Source organism: Microtus ochrogaster, chromosome 21 (assembly GCF_000317375.1).
Source record: "Microtus ochrogaster isolate Prairie Vole_2 chromosome 21, MicOch1.0, whole genome shotgun sequence".
In the NCBI taxonomy this organism is placed as follows: domain Eukaryota; kingdom Metazoa; phylum Chordata; class Mammalia; order Rodentia; family Cricetidae; genus Microtus; species Microtus ochrogaster.
This window is the reverse complement of record NC_022022.1, coordinates 19212724-19239203: the sequence shown is the minus strand read 5'-3', so window position 1 is coordinate 19239203 and position 26480 is coordinate 19212724. Positions and strand designations below refer to the sequence as shown.

Sequence of the window (26480 nt, the reverse complement as noted above, 5' to 3'; positions counted from 1 at the left end):
GTTATGACACCTGGCTTTTCCTCCTTTTTTTTCTTCTGTCTCTCTCCTTCTCCATCTCTCTCTCTCTCTCTCTCTCTCTTCCTCTCTCTCCCTTCCCTCCTTCCCTCCCTCCCCCGTTTTTATGTGGATTTAAGGATTGATTCTTGTGCTACGAAATGACTATTTTATCCACTGAGCCATCTCCTAGCACTCCCCTGCGGTCAGATCTTCAGTTTGTTAAATGTCACACTCCAGAGGTATTTACTAGCTAAGTAAGGTCATGCACAACTGAAAGCCCAGTGCTCAGGACACTAAAACAGGATTGTCAGCTTGAGGCCAGCCCGGGACACACAACACGCTGGAGGTCAGCCCTCTCTCAAAAATATAACACCCCAACTCTTTATTGCCCATCCTCTACATACCCAGCGCTACTGCCTGCAGGTTTAGGGACACAGTAGTGACTAAGTGTCCTTCTTCAGGGACTTTCTATGTGTTGTAGCCACTCCCATCTCAGGACAGACAGCCACTGGAATATGTCAGGTGTTGTGAAGGAAAAGAAAACTTTGGAAGGGAGACAGAGTGCTTGGGAAGGTTGTCTTTAAAATGAGAGTGGTCAGGAAGATGTCACAAGAACATGACAAATGTAAAACAGCAAGAAGAAAGGAGAGTGTGTGCCCTGTGGGTCTGATTCTCTTCTAAGCAGGAAGGGAGGAAGAGCAGGAGGCTGTTTTGGTCCCTAGACATTGTCCTAAGATTCCCATCTGCACAGCAGGGTGAGCCCCGGGATGACATGGTGAGTTCTGGACTTGCTAGGAGGCTAGAAAAAAAAAAGTTGCTTGAGGTTCCCTCATCTCACAAAGTTACTGTAAAGATAATACATTTGCATATATAAAATATTTAAAACACTAGTTTTACAATGCCTGTAACACCATGGATACCCCCAAATAGGTACCCACTATGATGGTGATGTTTACAGCAGAGACCTATACTGTGTCAGTCATTTCAGAGCCTGACCACCAAGGTTTACATTCTGTCCTGGATGTGTCACTAGACAAATTACATAAGCTCTTTGTGGCTCGGTTACATCATCTATGAGATATAGATAATGCTATTGCCTATAGAGGGGCTAAAAGTGTCAAAGGGATAGAACGCTGGCATACTGTTATCTTTGCTAAGGGGCTTCAGTTACCAGTCCAGGATGGCACACTACTGAGAGTTCATCCTCCCGGCACACTAAGGACAGCATGCCTTTTTTTTTTTCTAGGATATTCTAGCATCCAAGTGATGCTATACTTCTGCTAGCTCAGAATAGTATGCTACCATGGTTACTTTGAAATTGCATCTTGGCCTTAAAATATATTTTCACATAGAAATTCCATTTCCCGGAATCGAGCCAGTAGGAAGAATTATAGGTCTGAACATGGTAGTTATCTTACAGGATGCGGGTCAGACTGCTGGAAACGGTCTAAGTACCCAATACATTGTGATGCAGCTGTGTGATGGGGCAGGAGGATGTTTTACAGCCAGAGTGAATTCCCAGGCCACATCATTAGGTGAAGAAAGTGGGCCAAGGAAAGCAGGAAGATCCCCTACTTGATAGAGGAGGTCTGGGGAGATATGCACCAAAATATTCATAAAGACTATTTCCAGGGGAGACAATTAGGGATAAGAGTTGAATTTTCTTTTTTTCTTATCTGAATTTCCTATACTCAATTTTTATTTTATGTGCATTGGTGCTTTGCCTTGGGTGTCAGCTCCCCTGGAAGTGGAGTTACAAACAGCTGTGAACAGCCATGTGGTTGCTGGGAATTGAACCCAGGTCCTCTGGAAGAGCGGTAACCGCTAAACCATCTCTTCAGCCCCCTCTACAATCAATTTTAAGATTACGCACATACATGCACACACACAAAAATTCAAGATCAGAATAAGAATTATGTCTTTGATAGTGTTAAGAAATTTGGGACTAAACTGGGCAGGAGTGGACACACCTTTAAACCCAGCACTCGGGAGGCAGAGGCTGGTGGATTGTTGTGAGTTCAAGGCCAAGTCTCGTCTACAGAGCGAGTTCTAGGACAAAAAAAAAAAATAAGTAAATTTTGGGCTGGCAAGATGGCTTAGCCGGTAAACGTACTTGCTGTCAAGTCTGATGACTTGAGTTTGGATCCCTAGAACTCACATGGTGGGAAGGGAGAGAGAATTCCCACAAGCTGTCTTCGGATCTCCACATGTGTAGTGAGGCACACTCCACACATACACACACACTAAATAAATGAATAAATGTAACAATTTTAAAAGGTGAAATCTATTACACCAAAGACAATATTTACCTGCTACTAGTGTAGACTTGGACATTCATTTCCTGTCCTGTTGTCCCTGGCTAATGACTGGCCAGACTACACTTATAATAAATTATGCAGACTTAGTCTATTTTTCAATTCTTATACTATTAAAAAATTATTGATGACAACCACATGAAAGACATCCTGGGCCATGGCGCCACGGTCCCTGGGATGATCCCTCTTCCTCCCGATCCTTGTCAGTCTGTGCCACCTGCCTGGTCATCTGAGGTAAGTCACTGCCTTCACAAAAAGGGTCCAAGTGGTAGAAAGCTCTAGCCACTGGGCCAAGAGGTTAATTATCTGAACCTTAGCCTTCCACCTACTTCCGGCAGCCGGTACTGCCGCTGCAGCCTCCTGCCCACATGTATGTAGCTCCCAGGAGCGCTGGCCTTTCCTCTGTAACTGGAAATGCATTTAGAATCCCACAGTTGGCTCTTCCCAAGGTCTCTTTAGAGCCAGGCCTAAGCTGAGTCACTATATGTACTAGAGTTTTATGATCTGTGGGCTGGACCCAACAGCATCATCAGTACGACATTGCCTAAGGAGAGCAGAGAGCATACCTGTCGCGGGATGCGGCCGTGGTACCAGGCGTGGCTGCGCAGGTCCTCGCTGCTCAGCAGCAGCTCCTCTTCGAGTTCCTTTTTCAGCCTCTCGGGGGTCCTGTCCATGATGTGCCTCTCCTTGGAGAACTGCAACACAGAGTCCAAAGTGACCTCACCTTCCCTGGGCCTGGCCAGGCCATAGCCAGCCAGAGGTGGCCACCACCTCTCTGGCCCACTGCTTTGCCGAGCAAACCGGTGTAGACCCTAAGCTGCCTTCGAGAAAAGGAACCTGGAGGCGGAGCCATGCCCTTTCGCTTCCCCAGATGCAACTGCAGGTAGAGAATAAAGTCTTCACCTGTGCATGGAGCTCTGGTAGGGAAATCATCCGCTCACAAAGCAACTAACCAAGCGAGAGGTGTGAGGGACGGAGGGACACAGCCCAACCAGGCTGCTGTCTTCCTGTGGGAGCTTCCTCATTCTCTTTTATAACCGCCCTAACAAGGAGCTGGGAAGGACAGCAGTTCCCCAGTGGCCTTTGACCCTGGGCCCCAGGGCCAGGATAGCCAAAAGCACAGTTCTTGAGGCTGGTAGCAAAGGCTCTGGTTTGCTTTTCTTTTCTTTCTTTCCTTTTTATTTTTTGCTGTAGGCAAACTCCAGTTCAAGAATTAAGTTAGCTTATAAAAGGTTTTTAAGCAGAGGGAGGAGTTTTACCCTTCAATCTAGTAATAGATGTGTCTGAGTTATACATAACTGTTCATTTAAAGATTTCTTTTTTAAAAGCTTTTGTTTGCTTTAATTGTATTTGTATGGGTGTTTCGCCTGCATTTTTGTCTGTGTATCACATGACTGGAGGTCAGACAAGGTAGGTACTGGAGTTACAGATGATTATGAGCACAGATGGGTGCTGGGAACTCTTAACGGCTGCGCCACCTTCCCAGCCCTTGAGTTATAGATGACTCTCCTGCTTATGTTCTGTATATGAATGAATGCTTGAGTTTACATGCGGATGGATGCACACGTGTGTGCATGTAGGTTCCTGAGGTTGATACCGAGCATCTTTGGTGATTGAGCTCCATCTTGTATATTGAGGCAGGGTCTCTGGCTGAACTCAGAGTCAAACTGCTTTGGTTAGTCTGGCTCTAGGGATTCCCAGTCTCTACCCTCTGAACTGGTTGCCATACCCAACCCGTTTTTGTGAAGTTCTGAGAATCCAAACTCTGGTCCTCATGCCTGTGTGACGAGAGCTTTACCCACTAAGTCATCTCCCCAGTCCTCTTTGAGACAAGCTGTCTCGGTAGCCTTGACTGGGCTTGAATTAATAATTCCCCTGCCTCAGCCTCTCAAGTGCTGGGATTACAGATATATGCTACTCTACCCAGAGTACTGGTTAGTTTTTATGGGGGGTAGGGATTTGGTTTTGTTGTTGTTGTTCTGTTTGTTTTTTAATCAGCTTGACACAAGCTACAGTCATCTGAGAGAAGGGAACTCTAGTTGAAGATACAAGCCTCCATAAGACTGGGCTATAGGCAAGCCTGTAGGGTATTTCCTTAATTGGTGATTGATGTGATTAGCCTATTGTGGGTGGTGCCACCTCTGGGCTGGTGGTCCTGGGCTTTACAAGAAAGCAGGATGAGCAAGCCATGATGAACACGCCAGTAAGCAGCACCCCTCTTGGGCCTCTGCATCAGCTCCTGCCTCCTGCCCTGTTTGAGTCCCTGCCTTGACTTCCCTCCATGAGGGACTGTCACCTGGAAGTGTAAGCTGAAGTAAGCCCTTTCCTCTGCAGGTTACCTCAGTCATGGTGTTTGATCACAGCAATAGAAACCTTAGCTAAAACACCGAGAACGAAGACTATTTTGTTATTATTGTTAAGTGAAACACTGGTCCTTCACCCCAAATAGCTTGAGCGCTGTGCAGCAATGGCTGTAGAGTTGTAGGCGGTGACAGTGGAGAGGGTTTAGAATCCTCCTGCTTATGCAAGCACAGGAAATGGGTTTCGGGACCACTCCTTGAGGGTTCTATAGGAAGAGAAAGGCCAGGCCCCAAGTTCCCCAGCTTGTTCTCCAGATGCCCAAAGAACCACAGAATTACTCCTCACACACTGCTAAGAAGGTGAGAGTCCCCCAAACATTCCCCCACCAAGCAACGCAAAATCAGATTTAGGATTTACTGGGTGCAGCATTCGTGGTGCTGGCTAGAGAGATGTGGGTGAATTTTTGGGTGGACCTTCACATCTCCTCCTCCCCCGGGTCCGTGGGACAGGCATTCAAAGGTGGTTCTGTTCATTCGCTTTGTTTGGGTCTCACACTGTAACCCAGGTTGGCCTAAAACTCACTACATAATCCGGGCTGACCTCTGTATCACAGTGGAGCTTTTGCTGGGCTTAGAGGTGTGAGCCACGAGGCCTGGTGAGGGACTTTTGATGGATGGAATTTATATCAAAGATGAGCAATGCTGGCTGTCTAGGACGCTTATGGGCTTCACACAGCGGTGTTTGGCACTGGCAGCTCTTGGCATTAATTATGCAAAGCTACATCTGAAGATTCATGTATAAAAGGCAGCCTGTCAACTGACGGTCGTCTATTATCTGTTTAGCTCCTACTGGACGCTGTGTTTCATGGGAAATGAACTCTGTCAACCTTTTCCCCAGAGCAGGGCCTCAGGCAGGGCCTGAACACCTCAAGAACTCAGTAAAGCCGCAGGAACAAAGATCCCAGAATGAGGCTTCTGCGGCTTTGCTTGGTTGTGGGGATTTTTCTCTTCTTCCAGTCATCGGCGGTTTTATTTCACCTGTGGGCGCCACCATTCATACCAACAAAACATTCCTCATTGTAAGATGCTGCACTGAGGCCAAGCCAAGGACAATGGAGTCGAGTCACAGAGCTACAGGGACCTCTGAGGTGATGTGTGAGAGCCAGCACCCCAACAATAGCCTAGACCATGAGGGGGAAGCCATAGCTAGGAACAACAGCACAGAAAGCCAGAACAAAACTGGAGCACTGATACCCATGGGGCCCACACACCAACTTGAGGACAACTGGTCCCCAGTTTTTACTGTTAAGCCTCATGAAGCCTATAGTTTAGGGGGCTTCCCCTCAAGGTGGCTGTACTGAAGCCTAACCCCTAGTGTGAACCCAATCGCTCTTCAGTCACCCAGACAGGCAGTTTCACGCAAGGCCCTGGTGCTGTACCCTGGGCTTGCTTCCAGGTTTGAGCTGAGACAACGTAGAAGATGGGAGCCAGCTCTGCTATAATCTCGGAGAGTTTATTTGCTCACCCCCAAAAAGCTATTCCCCTGTTTGCTGCTGGGTTCTCCTCACCGGGCCCCGACATCCAGACCACTGTCTGCCTCCCCGCCCTTCTAGGCATTGGCTACAGTGTAAGTTTTCCCCGGAAAGCACACTGCACTCTTACTTGCTACCCAAACTATAAATTCAGCTGGTGCTCCTGTGACTTCTGTCCTGACTCCTTAGAGGAAAGTCCCTGATTACAGCTCTCGGCTTCTGTGCTTACAAACAGGCTGTAATAGCATGCTCCAGGAGATGGGGGAGGCCACGGGGCACCCAGAGAGGAGAGGAAAGGAGAGTGTTGACATGCCTCTCCCCAATAACTGAGGTGGAGACCAGACTTTAAAACCGGGTCATACACTGCTGTAGGGAACCTGTGTAATCGCTCTCAGACTGAAGAAGGGATGTCCCAGAATCACCGCTCAGGGCCACCACATGAGGAGGTGGTCACTTATGGAGGGAGTGGGTACCCTCTAAAGCTTTCACTTACTGTTTAATTGTATATATTAATTAATTAATGCAACTTGTTGTTGGAGACAGCACTTGGGTAGCCCAGGCTAGCCTCGAACTCTGCTCCCTGAGATGTGTGCTCTCCTGCTGCCAGACAGAAAGCAGAAGCGAGAAAATGCAAGAGCCAGTTCTCGCTCACAAGATGACTGCACTGCAACTGTGCAATTTTCTCTCCAGGCTCGAACTCCTATCTAGCTATGAGATCTGAATTTCATCCTAGAAGGCAAGTCTGATTTCCCTGGTTCTCAAAGTCTTTTAAAATGTTCTATTTTTATATATTCTTTGACATTCTCATGCAGCACAATATATCTTGGCCATTTCCACCCTTCACTGTCCCCTCCAGTCTCCCCAGGACCCTGCTATCACATTTAAGTTTCACCACCAACTTCGTGTCCTCCTTTTTACTTATCTGTTTACTCACTGAGTCCTCAGTGCCCGCCCATGAGTACTGGGTCATCCCCTGGAGCCCGAGGAACCTACCAGTGGCCATCCTCACAAAGTGGCTCTCCCTCGGCCCCCACCAACTGTCAATAGTTTCTCAGCTAGGGATAAGGCCTTGAGAGTCCCTCCTTCCTCTCTTCTGAAGTGTGTGTGTGTGTGTGTGTGTGTGTGTGAGAGAGAGAGAGAGAGAGAGAGAGAGAGAGAGAGAGAGAGAGAGAGAGAGAGATTTTCCTGTGTAGCCTGGGATATCCCAGAACCCACTCTGTAGACCAGGCTGGCCTTGAACTCAAAGATCCACCTTCCTCTGCTTCCTGAGTTCTGGGATTAAAGGTATGTTCACCACAACTGGCCCTCCATGTTTAATTTTGCGCAGGTCTTGTTTGGCAACTATAGCTGCTGTGGGTTCATGTGTCAGCCACTATACCATGTCCTTCATGTGTGCAGCAGCCATGCCACACCTGGAGGACAGCACCTCAGGGCACTCCTCCCCATCTTGTCTGGAGAGGGAAGGAGATGGTGGCCTGGTATAGGCTCTGACTCTTATGGACACCAACCACAGATATGTACGGCTCAACAGCCTAAGAAAGGAAGCTTGTCTCTGGATCAAGGGCATTCTGCCCACGAGACCTCCGACTTCATTCTAGGAGCTGAAACCATCCACAGTCCTACGGGATGGAGGCAGGCGGGACCTGTATCATCTACTCCGCGGCCTGCCTGATTTTAAGTGGAGTTCTTAACTCCTGTGTCAAGGTTACCCTCTACCAGACCCGTGTGTAAATTAGCACCCAAGTCCCACCATCGGCACCAGTGTCTGAGCTAAGATGCAGAAAGCTGATGTAGGAACAGAGGGACAGGGTGAGTGAGACCCACAGTTGTCCAGCTAGACTGAAGACTGGCTAGAAAATTCATAAATCACTATAGGTGGATGTCTTTTATGGGGGCTCTGAATCACTAGCATTTTGTTGTTGCTGTTTAAGACAAGATTAATGTGGTCCAGGCTAGTCTTGAATTCACTATGTAGCTAAGGGTGGCTTTGAAGGCCCGTACCTCTTGCCTCTGCCTTCCAAGTGCTGGGATTATGGGCATACGCCATCACACACTCTACCACTGGTGTCTTAGTAACCCTGATGTTAACAGATGTTACAGCATTCAAGAACATTGGCCAGTTGGCCACCTCAATCCAGAGGTCAGAGTAATATTGAGCAGCTGTGTGGTCTTGGGCAAGGGACCTTAATTCCTCGTAGAGCCTTAGGTTCCCTGACTGCTAAGTGGGGGATAATATGCCACATAATGTTAGTAGGGACCAAATGAGTGGGTATCTGTAAGGACTTGGAAGACACTCTGGCAGGGGAATCAGCACTAATGCTAGCTGTTGTGATAATGACATCCAGATGCTATTAATCTAGATCTGGAAAATAAGCAGACTTCATGCTGGGGTCCGATGCAGGAGGTTCAGAGAGGCTGGAGTCTGGGAAGGAAGCAGTTAGGGAAAGGGTCCTGCCTCATGCTTCGCCAACCCTCTCGACAGAGCTCACGGCCAGTTTGCCGTAGCCCAGTTCCTCAGCCAGAACTGATACTAGCTGGCTGAGCGTGGCTGGGAGAACCATGCCTCTCACTCTGAAGGTACAAAGAGCGCTTCTGTAGCCCCCATACCTTACAAGTCTGGTCTTGGTGAGCCGGAATAGCCAGGGCCCAGGAAATGTTGCAAAACAGATTTTGGAGGCTCAGAGCCAGCTCCAAGGATGTGCTTGGATCCTCCATGACTGTGGAAACCCATGTCTCAGCAGCTCTCCAAGGAAGGAAAAGCTAATCCGGCCTGGGAAGAGTTGAGCCCTGGGTCTCCTGCATGAGCCCCGGAGCCTACATTTCAAATCAAACCCAAGAACGGGCCTGGACATGCAGGCAAAGTGAGTTCCTCAGCCAGCAGCTGAGGGAGCACAGGAGGCCTCTGCCAGAAACCCCCAGAGGATGCTGCAGCCACTCATTCCTGTGAAGGAGACAGGAGACTCAGAGAAAGACAGCATCTGCATTATGATTAATATTTGCTTAAGACTATCCCTGGCTGTAAGGAAAGGTTCAGTTCCCATAGGATTTTACGTTGTACAAATCACCAGGAACTGGCAGGGACACTTGGGAACCTGATCCAGCATGGGACTAGGAGCAGGGGATGGAGGCTCCAGAGAGGGACATTCTCTGGGAAGACCACACACACATGTATACACACTCACACCAGTCCAACACCACGCTCTGGGGACAGACCAACCGCCTTGCCATACGATCCCCGCCTCTCCCCGCTCTGCAGCCTGGGTGAGTTTCTCCAGTTCTTTGTCTTTGGGTTTCTCCTGTGTCCAAATGAGAAACACTGTGGCCTGGAGCTGTTCTCAAGACAGTTTCCACAGAGCACTAGGTGGGGTGAAAGGGAGGGCCAGCGTATAAGAACTGCGTCTAGAGGACAAAACTGGAAGAGAACGGGAGGGAGATGCCGGGCACCCTAGCTCTGGGAGATAATGAGTAGTGGAACATGGTGGTCCAGAGGTTTAGGGATGGGGCACAAAGAACTGAAACCCGCAAGGGTGTAGCAATGCGTATGATCTATACCTGTGTCTTCAGCTCTCCCACCCCTACCCTCCAGCCCCCCCCCCATTCCTCCAACCCCATCCCCACTCCAGGCTTGTGGTACGGAGTCATTCTGGCCATCACTGGTTGCCTGGGAGAGAGCCCCTCATCCACTCTGGAAGAAGATAGCCTATTTCACGCTGGTGAAAATGCCATGAGAACTTGGAGCCTGGTAGTTACTTCACCTCCACACTTTTTATACCAGAAGGACCAATGTGGCAGAGGGGATGAAATCAGTGCTCAAAAGGGAGACAAGAGATGACTGGTATCCCTGTGACCTGCAAGTCCCTAAGCACAAACCCTTAAAGCAGACAGTAAAATCCCCTGTGACTTAGCCAGTCCGAGCTGGGTCTCACTGTGACCAACGCAGCTCTAATTAGGAAAGACAGGGTTCAGACGCAGGGGACCTGGCACTGGAATTTGAGGGTTAGCTCTTTATTCCATGGATAATGTCATTACAAACAAATAAAACAAAAAGAAAGAAATGGGGAGGGAGGAAGGAAGAAAAAGAGAGAGAGAAAAGAAGGAAGAAGAAAGAAAGAAAGAAAGAAAGAAAGAAAGAAAGAAAGAAAGAAAGAAAGAAAGAAAGAAAGAAAGAAAAGAAAACAAACCTCTCCCTGGGAAGGACCAAGTACACAAAGGCACTTTAGAGTGATCAAATCTCCTGCAATAGCAGATGGCTGGGTGGATCAGGGCTGGGAGGCACAAGGCCAGTGCAGTCATGTGAAATGCATGCTGCATGTTCAAGTCTCCATTTCCAGCCCTGACAGTGAGTGGCAGGCTCCGAGGTCCATCTGGGTAAACCCACTCACGGCTGGCCGCTGGCATCTCTGACCTCATTACCCAAATGACCTTCAGAACTACCTTTGGTTAAGGCAAAACAAACCCTGATTTGCTTCCGACTTGAATTCAATTCTTGTTCTGAAACACCTATAGTAGCCACGGCCTATGATTTCTCCACCTCCTGACTTCAGTCCTACAATCTGCCACCCACAATGTCACAGGACGCATATCAAGCAATTTTTCGTCACAGTTGCACCAGGCTGAGGCAGACATGAGATCCTTTCAGTCTCACCCCTAATGGACTTAAAGCAACCCCTAGGGCTTGCGTCCACGAGGGCCAGAGGCCCAGACCCCATCCTGTCCCATCCCATCCTCCTTACAGCTCCACAAGCCAAACCGCAGCCTTGCTGTAAGCTGAACCTGCTAATTTGCTGGGATCAGCTCTGAACTTGCCAGGAGACCCAGCTCACGGAAGGGTCATAAATACCGAGCATACTGACTGATAGGGAAGGTGGGCTTCAGCAACCAAGTGGGGGTCTAAGAGCCCACAAATTTGCATACAATTTTCAGGCTCTTATTTGGGTCTTGAGGTTGTTGAGGCCTAGGGAAATATTGGACATCTCTCCAAGGGTTCATAGTCACCTATGGATAAAATCCAGCTTTCTCCCAATAGGCCCCCTAAATAACTTATATGTTCTCATGCATGGAACCCTGTTCCATGGCTCCCCAAATACATTGTCCCCTAAGCCCCCCACCCTTGTGCCTTAGTAGTGTGGATGGAAAGACAGACTGACACCTGGGGAGTTGCTGGCTGTGCATCTTGGCTGGACTCCAGGAGGAGGACAGCCAGAGGGGGCTAGACAGGTGTGGGAAGGGCTTGGAGCTTATACTTTTCTAAGGTGGAGGACTCCACTCTAGGAGAGGCCCTCAGGACATCAGTCCTCGTGGAAGATGGCCAGCCAGACCTCAATTGCCTTTGGGTCCCAGAGCCTGGCCCAGCCCCTCACACACAGCTGCACCCGAACAGGCGCTGTCTGACGGAGACAGGTACTGCGCTCATCTGTTCGCCTTCCCTTCCACTTGGTAACCTTTCTGTCAGGACTGTGGAGAAGAGAGTTCGCAGGCGGGTCAAAGACAAGTGACCTTAGGCACAGGAGCTTTTTCTTGGCACCCAGGAGTGAGAAATCTCACCTCATAGGACGACCTAATACAAGAACCCAGTTCTGCAGGTGGCACAGGCAGACACTCGAACCAATGTGCAATGAGAAACTTCTTTCGAAGATGACTCTTAGCAACAGACATGAAAAGGTTTTTTTTTTTAAACCAAAATATTAAAACATAACCTATGAATAAAACCCACCAGGAAGTTTTAGCAATCTGCCCTTTAAGAAATTATTAAAATATTTTTCAGTTACACTGATTGATTGACTGATGTGTGGGGGAGGGGGTCAGAGGATAATATGGTCTCTCCTTCTACCATGGGGGTTCTGAGGATCAAACTCAAGTTGTTAGACTTGGCAGCAAGCGCCTTTACCCACTGAGCCATCTCTCTGGTCTCTGAGAAATTAGTTCTAATAGAATTAAAAAATAAAAACCAGCTGTTAGACAACTTAATCTCTACTTAGACACAACGTCGTTTAGTCTGTTTGTTCAAATTCAGAGCCAGCAATTCCTGGGACCTGGGGACAGAGTCAGTAAATGGTCTGTCTATGCAGATGAAGCTGGTCCCTTATAAGAACCCATCCTCCAAAGATAAGCACCTGAATTACAAATTTCAACTTTAATACGTATATCCAGTTGGCCCCAGGTGACTCGTGAAGCCACAGACATGAAGATGGCAGAGCCTCACACAAGAGTGCAAGAAAGTGTTGGGATGTGCACAAAACTGAGATTGTGCCTTCTTCGGGGCCTTGAACATCTAGTTGAGGGAAAAAACAGAAAATCTTACTGAATTTTCTCAAATAAGATAAATTTCTGGTCATTCATTCATTTTATGATTAAGACTGGAAATTAAATTACTAGAAACAAAGATGAAGGAGAATAAACTGCATGCAAGGAAAGGGGAGGGAGAGGCAGGAGGAGGGGAGAAGACTGGAGAACACACAAGCAGGCAGGCAGCTGGGCTTTTCTGGTCTACTTCGGAGTATCAGGCCACAGCACCCAGAATACCATCGGGGATCTCACACAAAGCTTCCTTTCTTCAGTCTTGGGAACAGCCTATTAGAGTAAGGGAGTCGCCAACAACAGTACAGTGCAGGCCTCTTATCGAGTTATACCAAACAACTCCATGGGCCAGGTTTTTAAAGCAATCTGACCCAGAAATTATGCTCACGAATTTACAAGTCTGACTGCAGTTCTAGCTCATCGTGTAAAACTGGTCTGATTTCTAAGTGAAATCTGTCCTCCCCAGGACTCAGGTGGGACGTGAGCGGCATGGTGGATGCTGTGCTGGACCACCCAAGCTGGGGTGGTGCAGAGATTCAAGATGACAGACCCCCATCTCAGGTTCTCTGAACTCTCGCAAGACCCAATGTGACATGACAAAGAACGTTGCTATCCCCGACAAATGTCTTAAACATCCAGGAATCAGTTAAACCCTCCCCAAACGTGTGTCTTAGATAGCTGACCCACAAATCACTTGGAAATGCACAGCCTTTGCAATCATCTTGCAGGAACCCCACCTAAACACCATGTTCCTTGTAGAATTCAGAAACCTAGCTCTTTAGAACCCCGTCTTTTGTTGAATTTCAGACTGGCTAAGTTGAAAGCCAAATTCCAAAGTATATACATCAACGACTTTGTTGCGTAGCTTCTGACAGCTGAGCCATCTCTCCAGCCCCATAAATGACTTTTAAAGACCCAGATGGTATTTTACAATCGAAACCCTGCCTGAATGGATCATAAACTCCCCCAAACAAATACATCTCAACTAATTTCCTAACCGTTAGCTCTACCCACAGCCCAAAGAGATCCTGTTCTCTACAGATTTCAGGACCAGCAACTTTAATTAGTGTGATCCCATGGACGTACCAACCTGAAGGAGGACAGAGAGAATGAGACAGTATTCGTGACTGTGTGTATGTGTGAGAGCAATATCAGCTTATTTCACCTCATGGATACCAGCTGCCTTTGAGGCTTACCTACAATATTTTATTATAACTTAGCAAGGGAGTTCCAACGGGGCTCAGAGGAGAAAGTTATCCCTAACCCTGACAACTTGAGTTTGACTGACATGGTAGAAGGGGAGAATGCACACCCCCAAGCTGTTCTCTAACCCCCACATATGTGCCATGGCACGTACACATCTACCCTGTCCCCATAAAGAGATGAAAATACAAAGATAATTCATGGCAGCTATGAAGTCACCGCTCCTACTTTTAGAACAGGTGTGCCAGCCACTTTATGGACGAGAAGTTTCCCATGTTCATAATGGTGATCAATGCCAAAGCTTTTACTTAAATCGACAATTAACTTTGGAAAGGAAAAATCCAAAGAGGGAAAAGAACAAATTCAAATTTTCCATTACTGTTTACTACAGAAAGCCCCAAAGCATCCCTGCCTCTTCTAGCCCCATGGGCACACGGTCGCTTGGCCTGTGACCCCAGATGTGGGCAGTGCAGTGACATGGTACTGAAGCGTGTGCTGGTCATGGGGCCAGGGCAGAGTTGTCTACTGATTGCAACCATTGCCAGTCAGATGGCAATGGAGGGCCTTAAGGAAAGGGTGCCTAATTATAAGTCACCAAGGGCACCCTATGGCCATAACCCTGTGGCCCTGTCACCCTCTGGGTGCCAAACATTTAGTGATGAGGCCCGTATTTTTGAGCCATTCTTTCCAATTCTCCCTCTATACCCCTGCTGTGCTCCCTTCTACACCCCAGAGTGTGTCTGTTGGACCTGCCCTCTCCCTCCCCAGATTTGAGAGGGTCACAAATGGCATGGTAAAAGGACTTCATGCCTTCTACCACCACGTGGTCACTGTTTCTTTGAGGAGACAAGGCATTTGGAAATTGGCCAGTGGTGCTGCAGATGCCCAGGAGTCTCAGTTTTATGAGGTCGGTGGAGGTTTCTGGCCCCTTCTGAGAAAGGGATCAGTTGGAAAGACACCCTGAAAACTCTCAACAAGTTTCAGTGACCTGTTTTCACTGATGTGCTGCTGACATTTAAGCACCTGGACAACATCACTTGCTCTTTTGAATCCTCGAGAACCTCATCATCTTGGACAGATTCTGCAGACGTGCTCTCACCATCCATTTCCCCATTTTCTAACTCAACTGAGGCAATTTATCACCCCGCAGAGCAGATTCCCACTCCAGCACCATTAAAAACTGATTTGCAATTTTCAGTTAAATGAAGATGCTTCGTTTCCCTGCTGTACGTGATTTTCCCTTTTGCAGATGAACAGTGATTACAAGGGCCATCGGATGCTCTTGCAGACAGGAAAGCCAGCAAAACCCCCAGAGAGCCCAAGTCCAAGAGATTATTCATTACCCAAACTTATCAAACCCTTATCAAAGAGGCTCCGTGAATAGGAACCAAGAAGAGGCCCTCTATAGAGCTCTCTGCTTGTCAAGATTCTGAGAAACACTCATTAAAATTCTCCCGCTCCTGTGTGTGGACTAAAGAGACTAATTTAATTGCAATTTTTGTGGATTGGCGTTTTGAAGTAGAGCACCCTGCAAGGAGGAACTTAATCCTACATCCAAACTAATTACATTAGAGTCACTCTGATCGGAGCCCACGGCTCCCTTTGATGCTAGACGGCTCTGCCTTTCATCCACGCTCATCCTCTGGGCAAGGTCTCCTCTATGCGTTCCCACCCTGCAGGATCAGGAAGCTATTGCTTTTGCTGCTCAGTTTTATTTTGATGAAACATCAAGGGACTGAAAAACCCCCCTCTTTTTTTTTCTCCCTAAACTGAAGGAGACTGATTTTAGATTGAAGACTGGGGCAGCTAAGCTTTGGAAAATGCAGCAAAGGAGACAAACACAGCTTATTTCTTCTATGCACCGGGAAAGCTGCTCACTGAATTCATCTGTTCTAAGATCTCCTTCCACCTTGGCCCCTAAAGGCGTGCCAAATGAGTGGTTTACTTTTGACAAAGTGTTATTTACCCTGGGCCACTCAGCACTCAGTTCCAAGGTGGTGGTGTCTCACCTTAGTCTGTTAACCAATAAAACGAAGAGATTTTTTTTCAAAAGGCTGTTTGTTAACACGCTGCTCTTCTCCAGCAGCGCAGGGACCTTCTATCTGCATCAAATTTAGATGATGATTTCTGGAGCAGCTGGAAGTGGGGTCGGCACCGGAACCACTCGGTGGGGCAGCCCTGCATTCTGATCCCCATGGAGAAAACCAGAGTGCCACAGCCATGGTCAAAGGTCACTTGGTTGCACTTAATCATTTAATGGGCTGATGACATGATGGGCTTGAAATAAAAGCTGAGTACTAGTTTGGCCTACGAAACGCCCTCTAAATCATGTTGGTCCCTTTCACCGTGCCCTCCAGAGACTCCCAGAATACTCTCCTCTCGTACGGGGTTGACATGTGTGCTAAAAAAGACAGTATAAATGAGACATCACTCACTGTTCAGTGAGATTTGCATTCAGAAAAGCAGTGTTCAGTAAAGGTCTGCAGGGAATGAAAACCACAGACTGGGGTTGAGGTGGGCCACGGTGAGAGGATTTGAAGACCAGACGATCAGAACTCACTGTATAAGATCTGAGCCAGAATTTTTGATCACTGGCAATTTAACCTCATTGATTCAACATCTTACTGTAAATTATAAATGAGTTGGAGCATAGCTTTTAACCAAAATAGATGTCCTATTTGCCCTTCAATAAGGAATGTCAGAAAATAAAAATCAATTTAATTCTAACACCACCCTTTTCTTCATTCATCTTGAATGGATAGAGTTTTGATGAATCAGTGGAAAGGCGCTGGGAGATGTGATTAGACGCAAAACTGAGATGTGCTAACACACAGGGAGGAAAAGGGAGAGATTCCGAGAGTCCTCTAGTGTGGGGTATGGGACAAACAACTTTCAAATTCTCTCTCCAAAATAGAACCATGACGAACAACTGCCTTAGAGCTCTGGGCTAGAACATTATATGTCAGTGCTGAGTGTGTAGTAGGCTTCAGTAAAGCCAAATGCTAGTCACAAGACAGCATCAGACTCTGTAGCAACTCCACTACTTTCAATATATAACTCACCCGTCACTTCAAAGGTCTCTGTTTCCCAGAGGAGCTCAGGCCACTCGACACCCACAAATCTTGGTTACTAGCTATGTTAAAAACAGAACATCACTAGCTGTTGTGAAAGGAAACAGAGAACTGGGATTTTCACTTGGACAAGACACTCCACACAATGCCACTAAGATCTCACACAGCCACACAATGTGCCTGGAGACTAACAACAAGTAAGAGTCTTTGTACGTCACAAGAGGAAGCGCGATTGGGCCACGTGTTTCACGATTTGATCAGACTTAATGAAATAAGGGTTCCCTGACACTTAGGATGATTAAAGTCATACAGAGTATCTATAGAAAATACGACTGGGCACACTTAGCCCGTACAGAACCCTTAGGGGCCCTGAGGGCTTCTAGAAGCAGCTCAAAGTTTATGAGGCTAGTATGTCCCAAGATCAGGTCAGATATTCTTGATCCAACTCCCCAGTGAGATGGATTGGGCATTCCTTTTTCCCTTTTTTCTAGGTGCCCCTTTCCACAAGCTCATGCAGCCTCAGAATAGATGTACCCACAGTCTGGAGGGGGAACTGTACATCTGACAGCCAGAAGGCCCACCTGACCAGAACCAGGAATATATTGAAGCTGCAGAGATTTTTGAGCCAAACAAGATAGGACCCTGTAGAGCCTAGCACTTAGATCTGTTCAACTATGCGAACGCACCGCCTCGCCTCCTCTAGAAATGTCAACGTTCTCTGAAGGCTCAGGAGGCCAGTTGGGAAGCTAGTGCGGAAATCTGGCAAGAGATAATGAGGCCTGAATTAACACAGTGGTGGTGGAAACAGAAGGGAAGAAACCGGCGAGAGCTATGTTTAGGTGCTGCTGCGAAGCCTTGGCGATTGATTACATGCGGAAAGTGAACAAGCAAAGAAGTTTAAGTGTCCCGAAAGGATGCATGAGTCACCCGCAGCCAATATAGAAACCCAAGAGCGAGGCAAACAGGTTTTCCGAAGAAAACGGAGAGTCCGGTGTGCTGCCGCGTATCTGAATGGGGTTGTTCACCAGGCTGTGGGGCACTGTGGAGATAGGTTGACTAGACACAACATGGGATCCCCCAAGAATTAGAAGAACTTGCTCAACTTCCACCTCAGAAATGGGATACAGTATGAAGAGAAAGCTGGGGATATTGGTTTTGAAGAGACAAACTAGAAAGAATCCCAAGTGTGGGACTTGCTAAGGAGCCAGGAGAACAAGGAAGGTGCAGTCTCCTAGAGGTTGGAAGAGAAGTTTCTGGAAGAAGTAATTGCCAAGGTCAAGTGCAGCAGGGGCATTCCAATCAACCAGTTAGACGGCACCCACTGGGTTTGATCTTGTATATGTCTCTGGGAAAGGGGCTGATCAGTGACACGGTACCAAAAGGAGCCTGGAGGGGCCTGTGTTGGGAGAGATGCTGTTTCTGTTCCACACATCAGCCTACACTCAGAGCAACCAGCAAAAACCTTTACCCCATTCCTCACCCCAGCTGTTTAGCGGGGTGTGTCCTTCCTTTTTCCAGCATATACGCCTGTGCGCTCCACCCTCCCCCCCCTTTTCCCACCCTCCTCCATCTGATCTCCTTTTCACCAAAGTTCTAGACTGATGGTTTCTTTCTGCTTCACACGCATGCACCTACTGTTACCTCTTCTGGGAAGTTCTCTGGCCAGGGCTGGCATTAAAAACCTCTAGGGTGTCACAATAAGCTTTGTTGGGCTGTCTGTCTTCCTTCCTTTCTATCTGCCACAGGTACGGAGAGAACTGGCTATGAAGCCATGCCCCAGCAGCCATGGAGAGGCTCCTTCCAGGTGGGAACCCAGCCCTGTCCCCCTTGTACACTCTAGGTCTAGATGCAGGAAATGAGTGGAGCTGGGAGGGACAGGTGAGCCTTCCAATGCTTCCTCAAGTCCCTTAGTGAGAAGCTAGGATTTGGGGTAGTCATGCCTTTACGGGTAACCATCTTTTATAAAAGTGTGCATGTATGTACAGCAGAAACCAGGGCAAGTTCTTAGTCACAAAAATTAACATACTGATTATGGGTTTCATGAGCTAGACAGTAAGTCGGCACATTTTCGTGACCAGAGTCAGAGCAACAATAGCTCCTGGGGCTATGACAGTTGACGACAGAGATGCCGCCGTGGCATCTAACCCTATGACACACTTCTTTCCTCTCTAGCCAGAACATTCAAATTACTTGTCAGTTAAAATGCATTGGGTCATCCTCGGCCATGGCTTTAAACCTCAGAGCCTGGGGCTCTGCTATGTCCTGATGACCTCTAACCCTGGCCACGGCAGAGAGGCTTCTCTACTGTTCTTCTAACCTTAGTCTTCTCCACTTCCGCTGAAAGTTCTAGATTGTTCTTTCTCAACACACACACACTCCCTCTTCAACCTCTCTGGTATCACCACAGTGTTTAATACAGCCCAACTTTGCAGTTAGGCAGGTGCTAATCCCCAGACAGATATTCCCAGGGTCCCAACCCTGTCCCTGATTCCCCTCTAGTTTCTTCAGCAAAAAGAAGCCCTTGGCTGGGACCTAAACTCTAAGGCTAGTTGGGGAACACTGGGACCACAGCCTCTACCAGTCATGTCCTGATACTGACACCAGATCCCCACAGCTCCCAGATGCCAATGGAATGCACTTAAAAGGCTCTTTTTTACAGAGAAGTATGCTGGCCTTTTTAGTTTAAGGTCTGGTAGCACAAATGAGCAACAAGCACCCACGGGGGGGAGGGGGGGCTGAGTCACTTGGAAAGATTCCTCCTCGTGGCTTTTGTCACCATTGGCAGTTCATACGGATGATGTATCTGCACCAGGACAAAGGCAATGGGGCCACTGTCATCGCCAGAATGTCACTCTTCCTCAGGCTATCCGGGTAACACAGATCAAAGGATCACCTACAGGGAGAATGAGGGGACCCACCACTCCCCCACTCTTCACAGGAGGAAGGCAGTTTCAAATGAACCCAAGTGCCAGGGACCTGATACTCCACGGATGGCCAGTGTGATCTCCTGAGCTGAAATGTGGATTCAGTAGGCTCCAAATCTCCCCACCCACCCGGGGAGGGGGGACAAGAGAACGTTAATCCAAATGAAGCACCCTAGCACAATTCGGGATCTTTTGACTATAATGGCAGTGATTAACACCTGCAAAGATGGCTCAATCCTAGTGTGGGAAAGTCTGCACTCACAATTCCTCACAACTATGGCAGCTCATGGACAAGACCGTTGGACTGGACTTAATGGCCTGTTCTTAACCAAGCCTTTCTGGTTCTTTCATCCACATAGTCTCTATATCCAACCTTTCTGTTTACGCTGTTTTGGGCAGGTAGCATTTCGACCCTTGCATGGTAGTTTCTGTCTCTTAGGTTTCTCCAATACAATCATACTGCTTTTCATTTTGACCAAATTCTGGGTACAGCGGTGAGTTTCAGAATTAGCGCGCTCTCTCTCTCCCTCCCTCCCTCCCCTCCTCCTCCTCCTCCTCCTCCTCCTCCTCCTCTTCTTCTTCTTCTTCTTCTTCTTCTTCTTTTCCTCTCTCTCTCTCTTTCTCTCTCTCTCTCTCTCTCTCTCTCTCTCTCTCTCTCTCTCTCTCTCTCTCTCTCGTCCTCTACCTCCCATAGGTAAAAATATCAATCATCAGAGACAAAGGGGCCAGAGGTAATGGGATTCCATTGCCAGCCTCTAAAATGAAGACTTCCATGCCTTCCTAGCCAAAGTGCTTCTGCAGCTTCTTAAAGAACATAACGTGCTATCTGCTACTGGCTGGCCCCCTGCCCACACCTGGTTGTTATGTCTAGGCTTTTGTGGATTCTCCTCTCTCAACCCAGATTGTCATTTCCTCTCTCAACATACTTTCTGTTCGCTCTTAGCAGAGGCCTGTCTCCCCAGGGAGTCCTCTAGCACAGACTACAACCAGGCGCCCTCCTCTGGGGAGCCAAGGTGCCTTCCACCAAATTTCTGACAAATGAGGCTTCCTTTCAGCCTGTCAATAAACTCCTGTCCAGCACTGCGGCACAGTCTCCAAATGGACCCAAACCTTCCTCTGAGTCAAGTCTGGGTCCTAACTGCTTAGGGCCAAAGCAACTGGCAAAGGCCAGAGCACAACGGTACCGTGATCAACAACTCCATCCTGAACTAAGGTGTAAGCAGGGTGAAACCTGCCTCCGCTGTCAGTGAACTCCTGGCAGGGCAAAGCTGGAGAGAGCATTCTTCTTCACTCTCCTTGCTTTTCCCCGCCATGCTATGTCCTGAGCCTTTCCGTGAGCTTTCTGCTCTGACCAGGCCTGGCCTCGGTGCTTCTGCTAATGCCACTTACACCTTGGAGCCATGAAACCCGCTGCTCACCCAGACTGGTATCCATCTAAATCCCGAGTCACTAAAAATAGTGTTTTGAAGAATCATCCCTTCTAACCACATGCATGCAATATCCCCCTTGAAATCTTTTCTAAAAACAAAGGCTCATTCTGCTCTTTCTCAACTGCAATGCAAAATGAAGTATTAATATACACGACAGCATCTTGGTTCAGATGTCAAGTATCCTAATACGATATCATAGAAAGAATATTAGGGACATCTGGCTCCCCTTCCTGGTGCCCCACAGACTGATGGTGGAGAGGCTATTTCTGAGGTGCAGCCTCTCCTCTATTGGAAAGGCAAACTATCACCCTGCCCAGCTCACAGAACTTATTCTGGGGAAACAACTCATGAAAAATTAAGACCGTGGGAAGCCTGTTGAAAGTAACGACACCACGCTCTAAACATTTTTGGGGCAAGTCCTTTGAAGTCAGGACTTACACCTCAATTGCCATTTAACACTTCACCCCCATTCCCAGGCCCAGCCACCCAAAAGGTGTTTTGCACATGGACACGGACAGGGTTACATCCAATGTTGCATCTGAGTGTGCCTTGTTGATATCATCGGTCTGGTATTTCTTTGTTACCAGCTTCCGCCCATCGGATGGGCCTAAGCAAAAGACTTTCTTTTTCATTCAGACTGAAGATTCTCTTCCCTGAAATGGGTGCCAACTGTGCGAGTTGAGATGCTCAGCCTGGCTGGACCAATTCTCTCTCCTTCCCTTGGGGAGGGCCAGCAATGTATGTTCAGCGCTGATCGTTCTCTGTGCCTCGGCCTCCCACATCATTCCTTCCCAGGGTCTTTGTGTACAAGTCCACGAGGTTGCTAACTGCATCTTAAATCCCGCAAGGCCTGTGCAAATAAGATCTTATTCCCAGAGTGCAACGGTGCGACTGGGCAACCAAGGAACTCTCATATTTTTAGTTTTCTTCCCATACAACCAACACTATTAATAACACCCTGCTTTCTCCTGAGATGATATGGATTAGACCAAATGGAAAGTTACCATGGCTACCGCAATGTTATTTTGGGGTAGGAGACATTCACGCCAAGGGAAGCAGCGAGCGTGGTCAAACTGGAGCAGCATTTCCGCCTTGTTATCAGGCAATCAATCCCAATTTAATTTCGAAATTCTAATTGCAACGGAAACTAATTACGGGCAGCACGACCTGAACCCCTGATTAAAGTGGGAGTCAATAAAACTGTTATCATTGGGGCAACACTGGCACCACGATGAAGTAAGTACGAGCGGTTTTCCTGCCCAGGTAACAAGTCAAGCGAAACCAAACAGGGAAGCTCATCTGTAGGGTGCATCCAGCAGAGAGCCACAGTGACGTGTGAGTGAATGGTTCAGAGCTTTTCTTCATGGCACAAAATCTTCAGCATAGCTGGGTGGGGTGGGAAACCTGGGCAGAAAGGAAGTCAGTTCTATCAAGAGGCATCCACCAGGATCCCATGACGGGAGGTCAAGAAGGAACAAACAAAAGGACAGATGGCCCAAGTGAACCCACTATGTAGCTCCTTCTGGGTGGGCCTTGGGACATCCACACAGCTCACCACTGAGACCCAGGCATTTGTGAGCTGATTCCTCATATACTGAGGGAGCTGAGCTCATCTGAACTAACAGCAATTGGCTCGTGGATGGGCTTCTATTCGGGGGAGTGCTCACTGCCAATCCTTGACACACATGAGTCCCTTTGGGACCGCCCAGTCTATCTTTGACAACTCAAAAATACTGTTGATGGCATGACATCATTTACCCCATTCCAGAACGATCCATATTTAGGTCGAAAATCATAGTGCCCAGCCGGGCTCTGGGATGACATAGGAGCTCTGTCGTAAGTCAAGGGGGGACACTTTCAACCAGCACCTCAACGCTCTCCTCACATGTTCTTGACAGAGAGGCACAGAAATGAGCACGCAGACAGGAGAAGCAGAGGGCGCCTCCTCTCTTCCCATCCACTGTGTACTTTCCTATAGCTGGGTCTTTCTCCCTGCAACAGGTCACTTTCCCAAGGTTTAGCTTTTGTGTAGCAAGAAAGAAACAAGAGTGTTATAACCCCATTGTGGCTTCTCGGTCCCTTGGGAGAGGCAGCTCTGCTTTGGGGTGGGAAGGATTCCTTGAGAGCGCTCAGCCTCCAATTTCCCAGGGATACTTGAGGTCTGCAGTTATTCTGGGGCTGGCAGGAGTCTGTTCGAGGCTGACAAATCAAGACTGGAGAAAGCCTGTGTTCGTGTTAGTCCTGAGTCCATCATGGGCGGGCGACATGAACACAGACCTTGGTTTCAATTAGCCAAGTCCCCCCCCACAGTCTAATTGACATGCCATGCAAAAGCCACCGGCACTGGGGTCTTGTCACCAAGGTTAAAATGCAGGCGGTAAAGAGAAACACATTTCTGAACCCTGAGTTGTTCTGGGAGCTGGCTGCAACTCGAAAGAAAATAATTTGTGGTTTCTGTCCATTATATACATTGTGGGCGTATAATGGACCACGAGGTTGAACAGAGCAAGGGACTCACCCACCTCACGCTTGTTCTGAACACGGGGAAAGAGACAGCCAAAGAGAAAGAAGGAAAAAAAAACCAGCTTTGTCATATTTGGTTACTCTAGCATACGATTTCAACCCAGGGAGCCTGAAAGTGTCGCAAACAACAGAGTTTTGTCCCAAACACGGACAAGGAGCCCCCCCCCCCTTGTCTACAGCCTGATTTGACTTTTTTGGGGGGGGGGGGGGACAGCTAGGACCTCAGGAAGATCCACCGGACCAAACGGCTTTTGCGAACTGCAAACTCCCCCTAGTGCCCTCTAGAAACCCAGTGTCTTGGGGCCCCAAAAGGATTTAGAGATGTGCACAACTCCAGGCCACACCTACCTTGACTCCAAAGAATGATTTGCGGTGATAGAAGCAGCACAGGGCTGCCGAGAGGGCGTGGAAGGCGCTGCATTCCTTAGGCATCTTCAGTCCCAGACACCACACACCTTCATTCAAGTCAAAAGGAAGGGGGCCTTGGATGGTGGCTCCTCAGTCCGGCTCTGCGGCTCCTGCTCACAGCCAGCGGCCAAGGGAGTGAGTCGGCTCCTTCTCCCAGGCCAGTCTGTGACTTCTCCCCCCTCCGGCGAAGCCAATACGATCCACTCGCTCAATTCTGGCCGGCTTGTGTCCAGCCTGCCATGCACACGGTGCCAGAAATTCTCATGTGACCAGACTTGATGAAATTCTAACCCCTCTTAGAAGAGGGCTTGTGCCTGAGCTTTTAGCTGTCCCCTAATTCAGAGGCCAGGCAGAAATCGTTATACCCACCCCCACCCCCCCTCGGGGCAGCCTTCCCTTCCGTCCCAGGGCTGGAACACACCACAGCAATCTGCTCCTAGTGGCTTTGCTTCTCACCCCAGCACTTAGGGCTTTTTCAGAAGCAGGGCAAGTTGTACAGATCACACCATCCTGGGGTGAGACAGAGGCTCCTTTGAGGAAAGGTGGCCCACAAGTGATCAATCAGGTCGTGGCTTTCCCTGAGAGGAATCTTAGAAGCTCTGAGAAGCCAGGCAGGTGCCGGGTCTCCATGCCCACCTCCAGGGCTGTTTGTTTTTCATTAGGATGCTCTGGGCAGGCCGTTTGCAGCTGATAACACTGGCACAGCCGTCATTATTAGCAAAACACATCTGCCTGTTGGTGTTTAATTAGCAAGTCTGTCAGCAAACACCCTGAAGGGCCCTTCCCACCTGGCTGTGCAGCAGGCCAAGGATGGGGGCTGAGGTCCTCCCTTGGACCCAGCTGTTGGCTCTCCTCCCCTCGTTCCCTTTAAGTCTTTCGCCTTAATTACCCATCTCCACTTAATTGCCTCCCCTGCCTAACCTTCCTAGAAGACTCTATGGAAAGAGCTAGCGGGAGAGCCCCAGCCACCTTGAGGGGCAGCAATAGATTCCCTCCTTCTTCCCAGTTAGAGTGGACGCTCCGTGCTTCTGCTATGTCATGTTTTCTGTTTGCTTGTTTGTTTTGTTTCAAAATCAAACCCAGGTTTTGGTTCCCTAGCTCTTCGTCCCCCATCTTTCCACACATTAGCTTTCAGTGGTTCCAGCCCCTTTCGAAAGCGGAGTGTGTCCCGAAGCTTCCTAAAACCTCACCCGGGCTAAAACATGTAACACGGGAGAAACAGAACCTATTCATTCCAGCAAGGAACAACACCGGATGAGGCATGAAAGAGGTATGAGAACTATCCAGCGGGATTAGTGGCAAATCCTCCGAGGCTTTGGCCTTTGGCCTAGGTCAGGACTGCCTATAAAAATAGGGAATTGTTTGTCCAGGGCCCAGTGAGCAGCTTCTATATTTGATCAGGGAGAATGGAGAGCCACAGGCCTCATACCCTCTAGAAGAGGCTGAGGCTCTGCTTGAACATGTCCGACATGGGCTCAGGGATCTGAAGGCTCCCTAGACTCAGGAAGCGTCAGGGAAGCTGGTTCTACTTCTCTTGCACAAGTTCCCATTCTCACGCTTGCTCTGCTAAGAGATTGTCTTGGCTATCCTGAGATCTCCTGTGAAGCCTACCTAAAACATCAAATGGTTGGGGGAAGCCTCGAGCCGGCTTCTGAGATGGCTGAGCCCAGAAGTTTGTTCAGGTGGTGAGTCAACATGGTCCTTCAGGGTCCATATCTTGCACCCGGGGGGGGGGAGGGGGAGAGAGGCGGCATTTTCTATTTCCTATCGTTTCTGTCAGATGGGCGCACAAGGAGCAGCTTCCCAGCAAAGACTCATCAGCCGGGGTAAGAGCCACGACAGTAGGGGCCCGGTTGCCACCGCTGTTAGTCCCTTGGCAGGAAACGACAAGCTCTTTCAGGCTACAAACGTCTTCACAAGAGGCTGGGCTCAGGAAAGGGAGCATCTTCTCTCCTGCACAAAACTTACTAAGATTAGTCAGCAAGAGCCTTGGAATTCCGGCCCGCATCTCCAGCAAGACAGAATGTATTCTTCAAAGACATCTATTACTGTGTTTCTCTGGTGTTGGGGGAGGGGTGGTGGTGGTGCATATACAAAGCTCGGAGGACAACTCTGCAAAGGGTTCTCTCTTCCCAGCTTTAAGGGGATCCTGGGGCTTGAACCTATGACACTAGGCTTGCATGGCACGTACCTTTACTCAACCTTCTTGCCAGCCCCAGGAAATACATTCTTGGAAACAAATACACAAACAATGTGGACATAAAGTACACAGAATTATGAAATCTGGTGCTCCAGGGTCAGGTAAAAACAGAACAATGGCTTCAGGTCACTACAGAGTCACTGCTCTGTCACCAGAGGGTTTCCCTATTTAAGAAATGGCCAACGACTGTCCCATCAGGTAACTGTTTCCTGAACACATTTTGCCTTTGTTTTACACACACACACACACACACACACACACACACACACACACACACACA

The 26480-nt window shown here is 48.4% G+C and overlaps 1 protein-coding gene across 2 annotated transcripts in view; it reads right to left on the bottom strand.

Moving 5' to 3' along the window:
- The window catches only part of Bcar3 (BCAR3, NSP family adaptor protein), a 104548-nt gene that overhangs the window by 19636 nt on the left and 58432 nt on the right, over positions 1 to 26480 (bottom strand). Inside the window, exons 1-2 of one of the 2 annotated variants that reach the window (XM_005357221.3) lie at positions 23941 to 24285; positions 2879 to 3007 (exon numbers count right to left, since the gene is read on the bottom strand). In XM_005357221.3, the coding sequence (XP_005357278.1) occupies positions 2879 to 3007; positions 23941 to 24024 (213 nt within the window). In that variant the 5' untranslated portion in view covers positions 24025 to 24285. Of the gene's footprint in view, positions 1 to 2878; positions 3008 to 23940; positions 24286 to 26480 lie in introns of those variants that run through there. The other variant, XM_005357220.2, reaches the window with a different exon arrangement.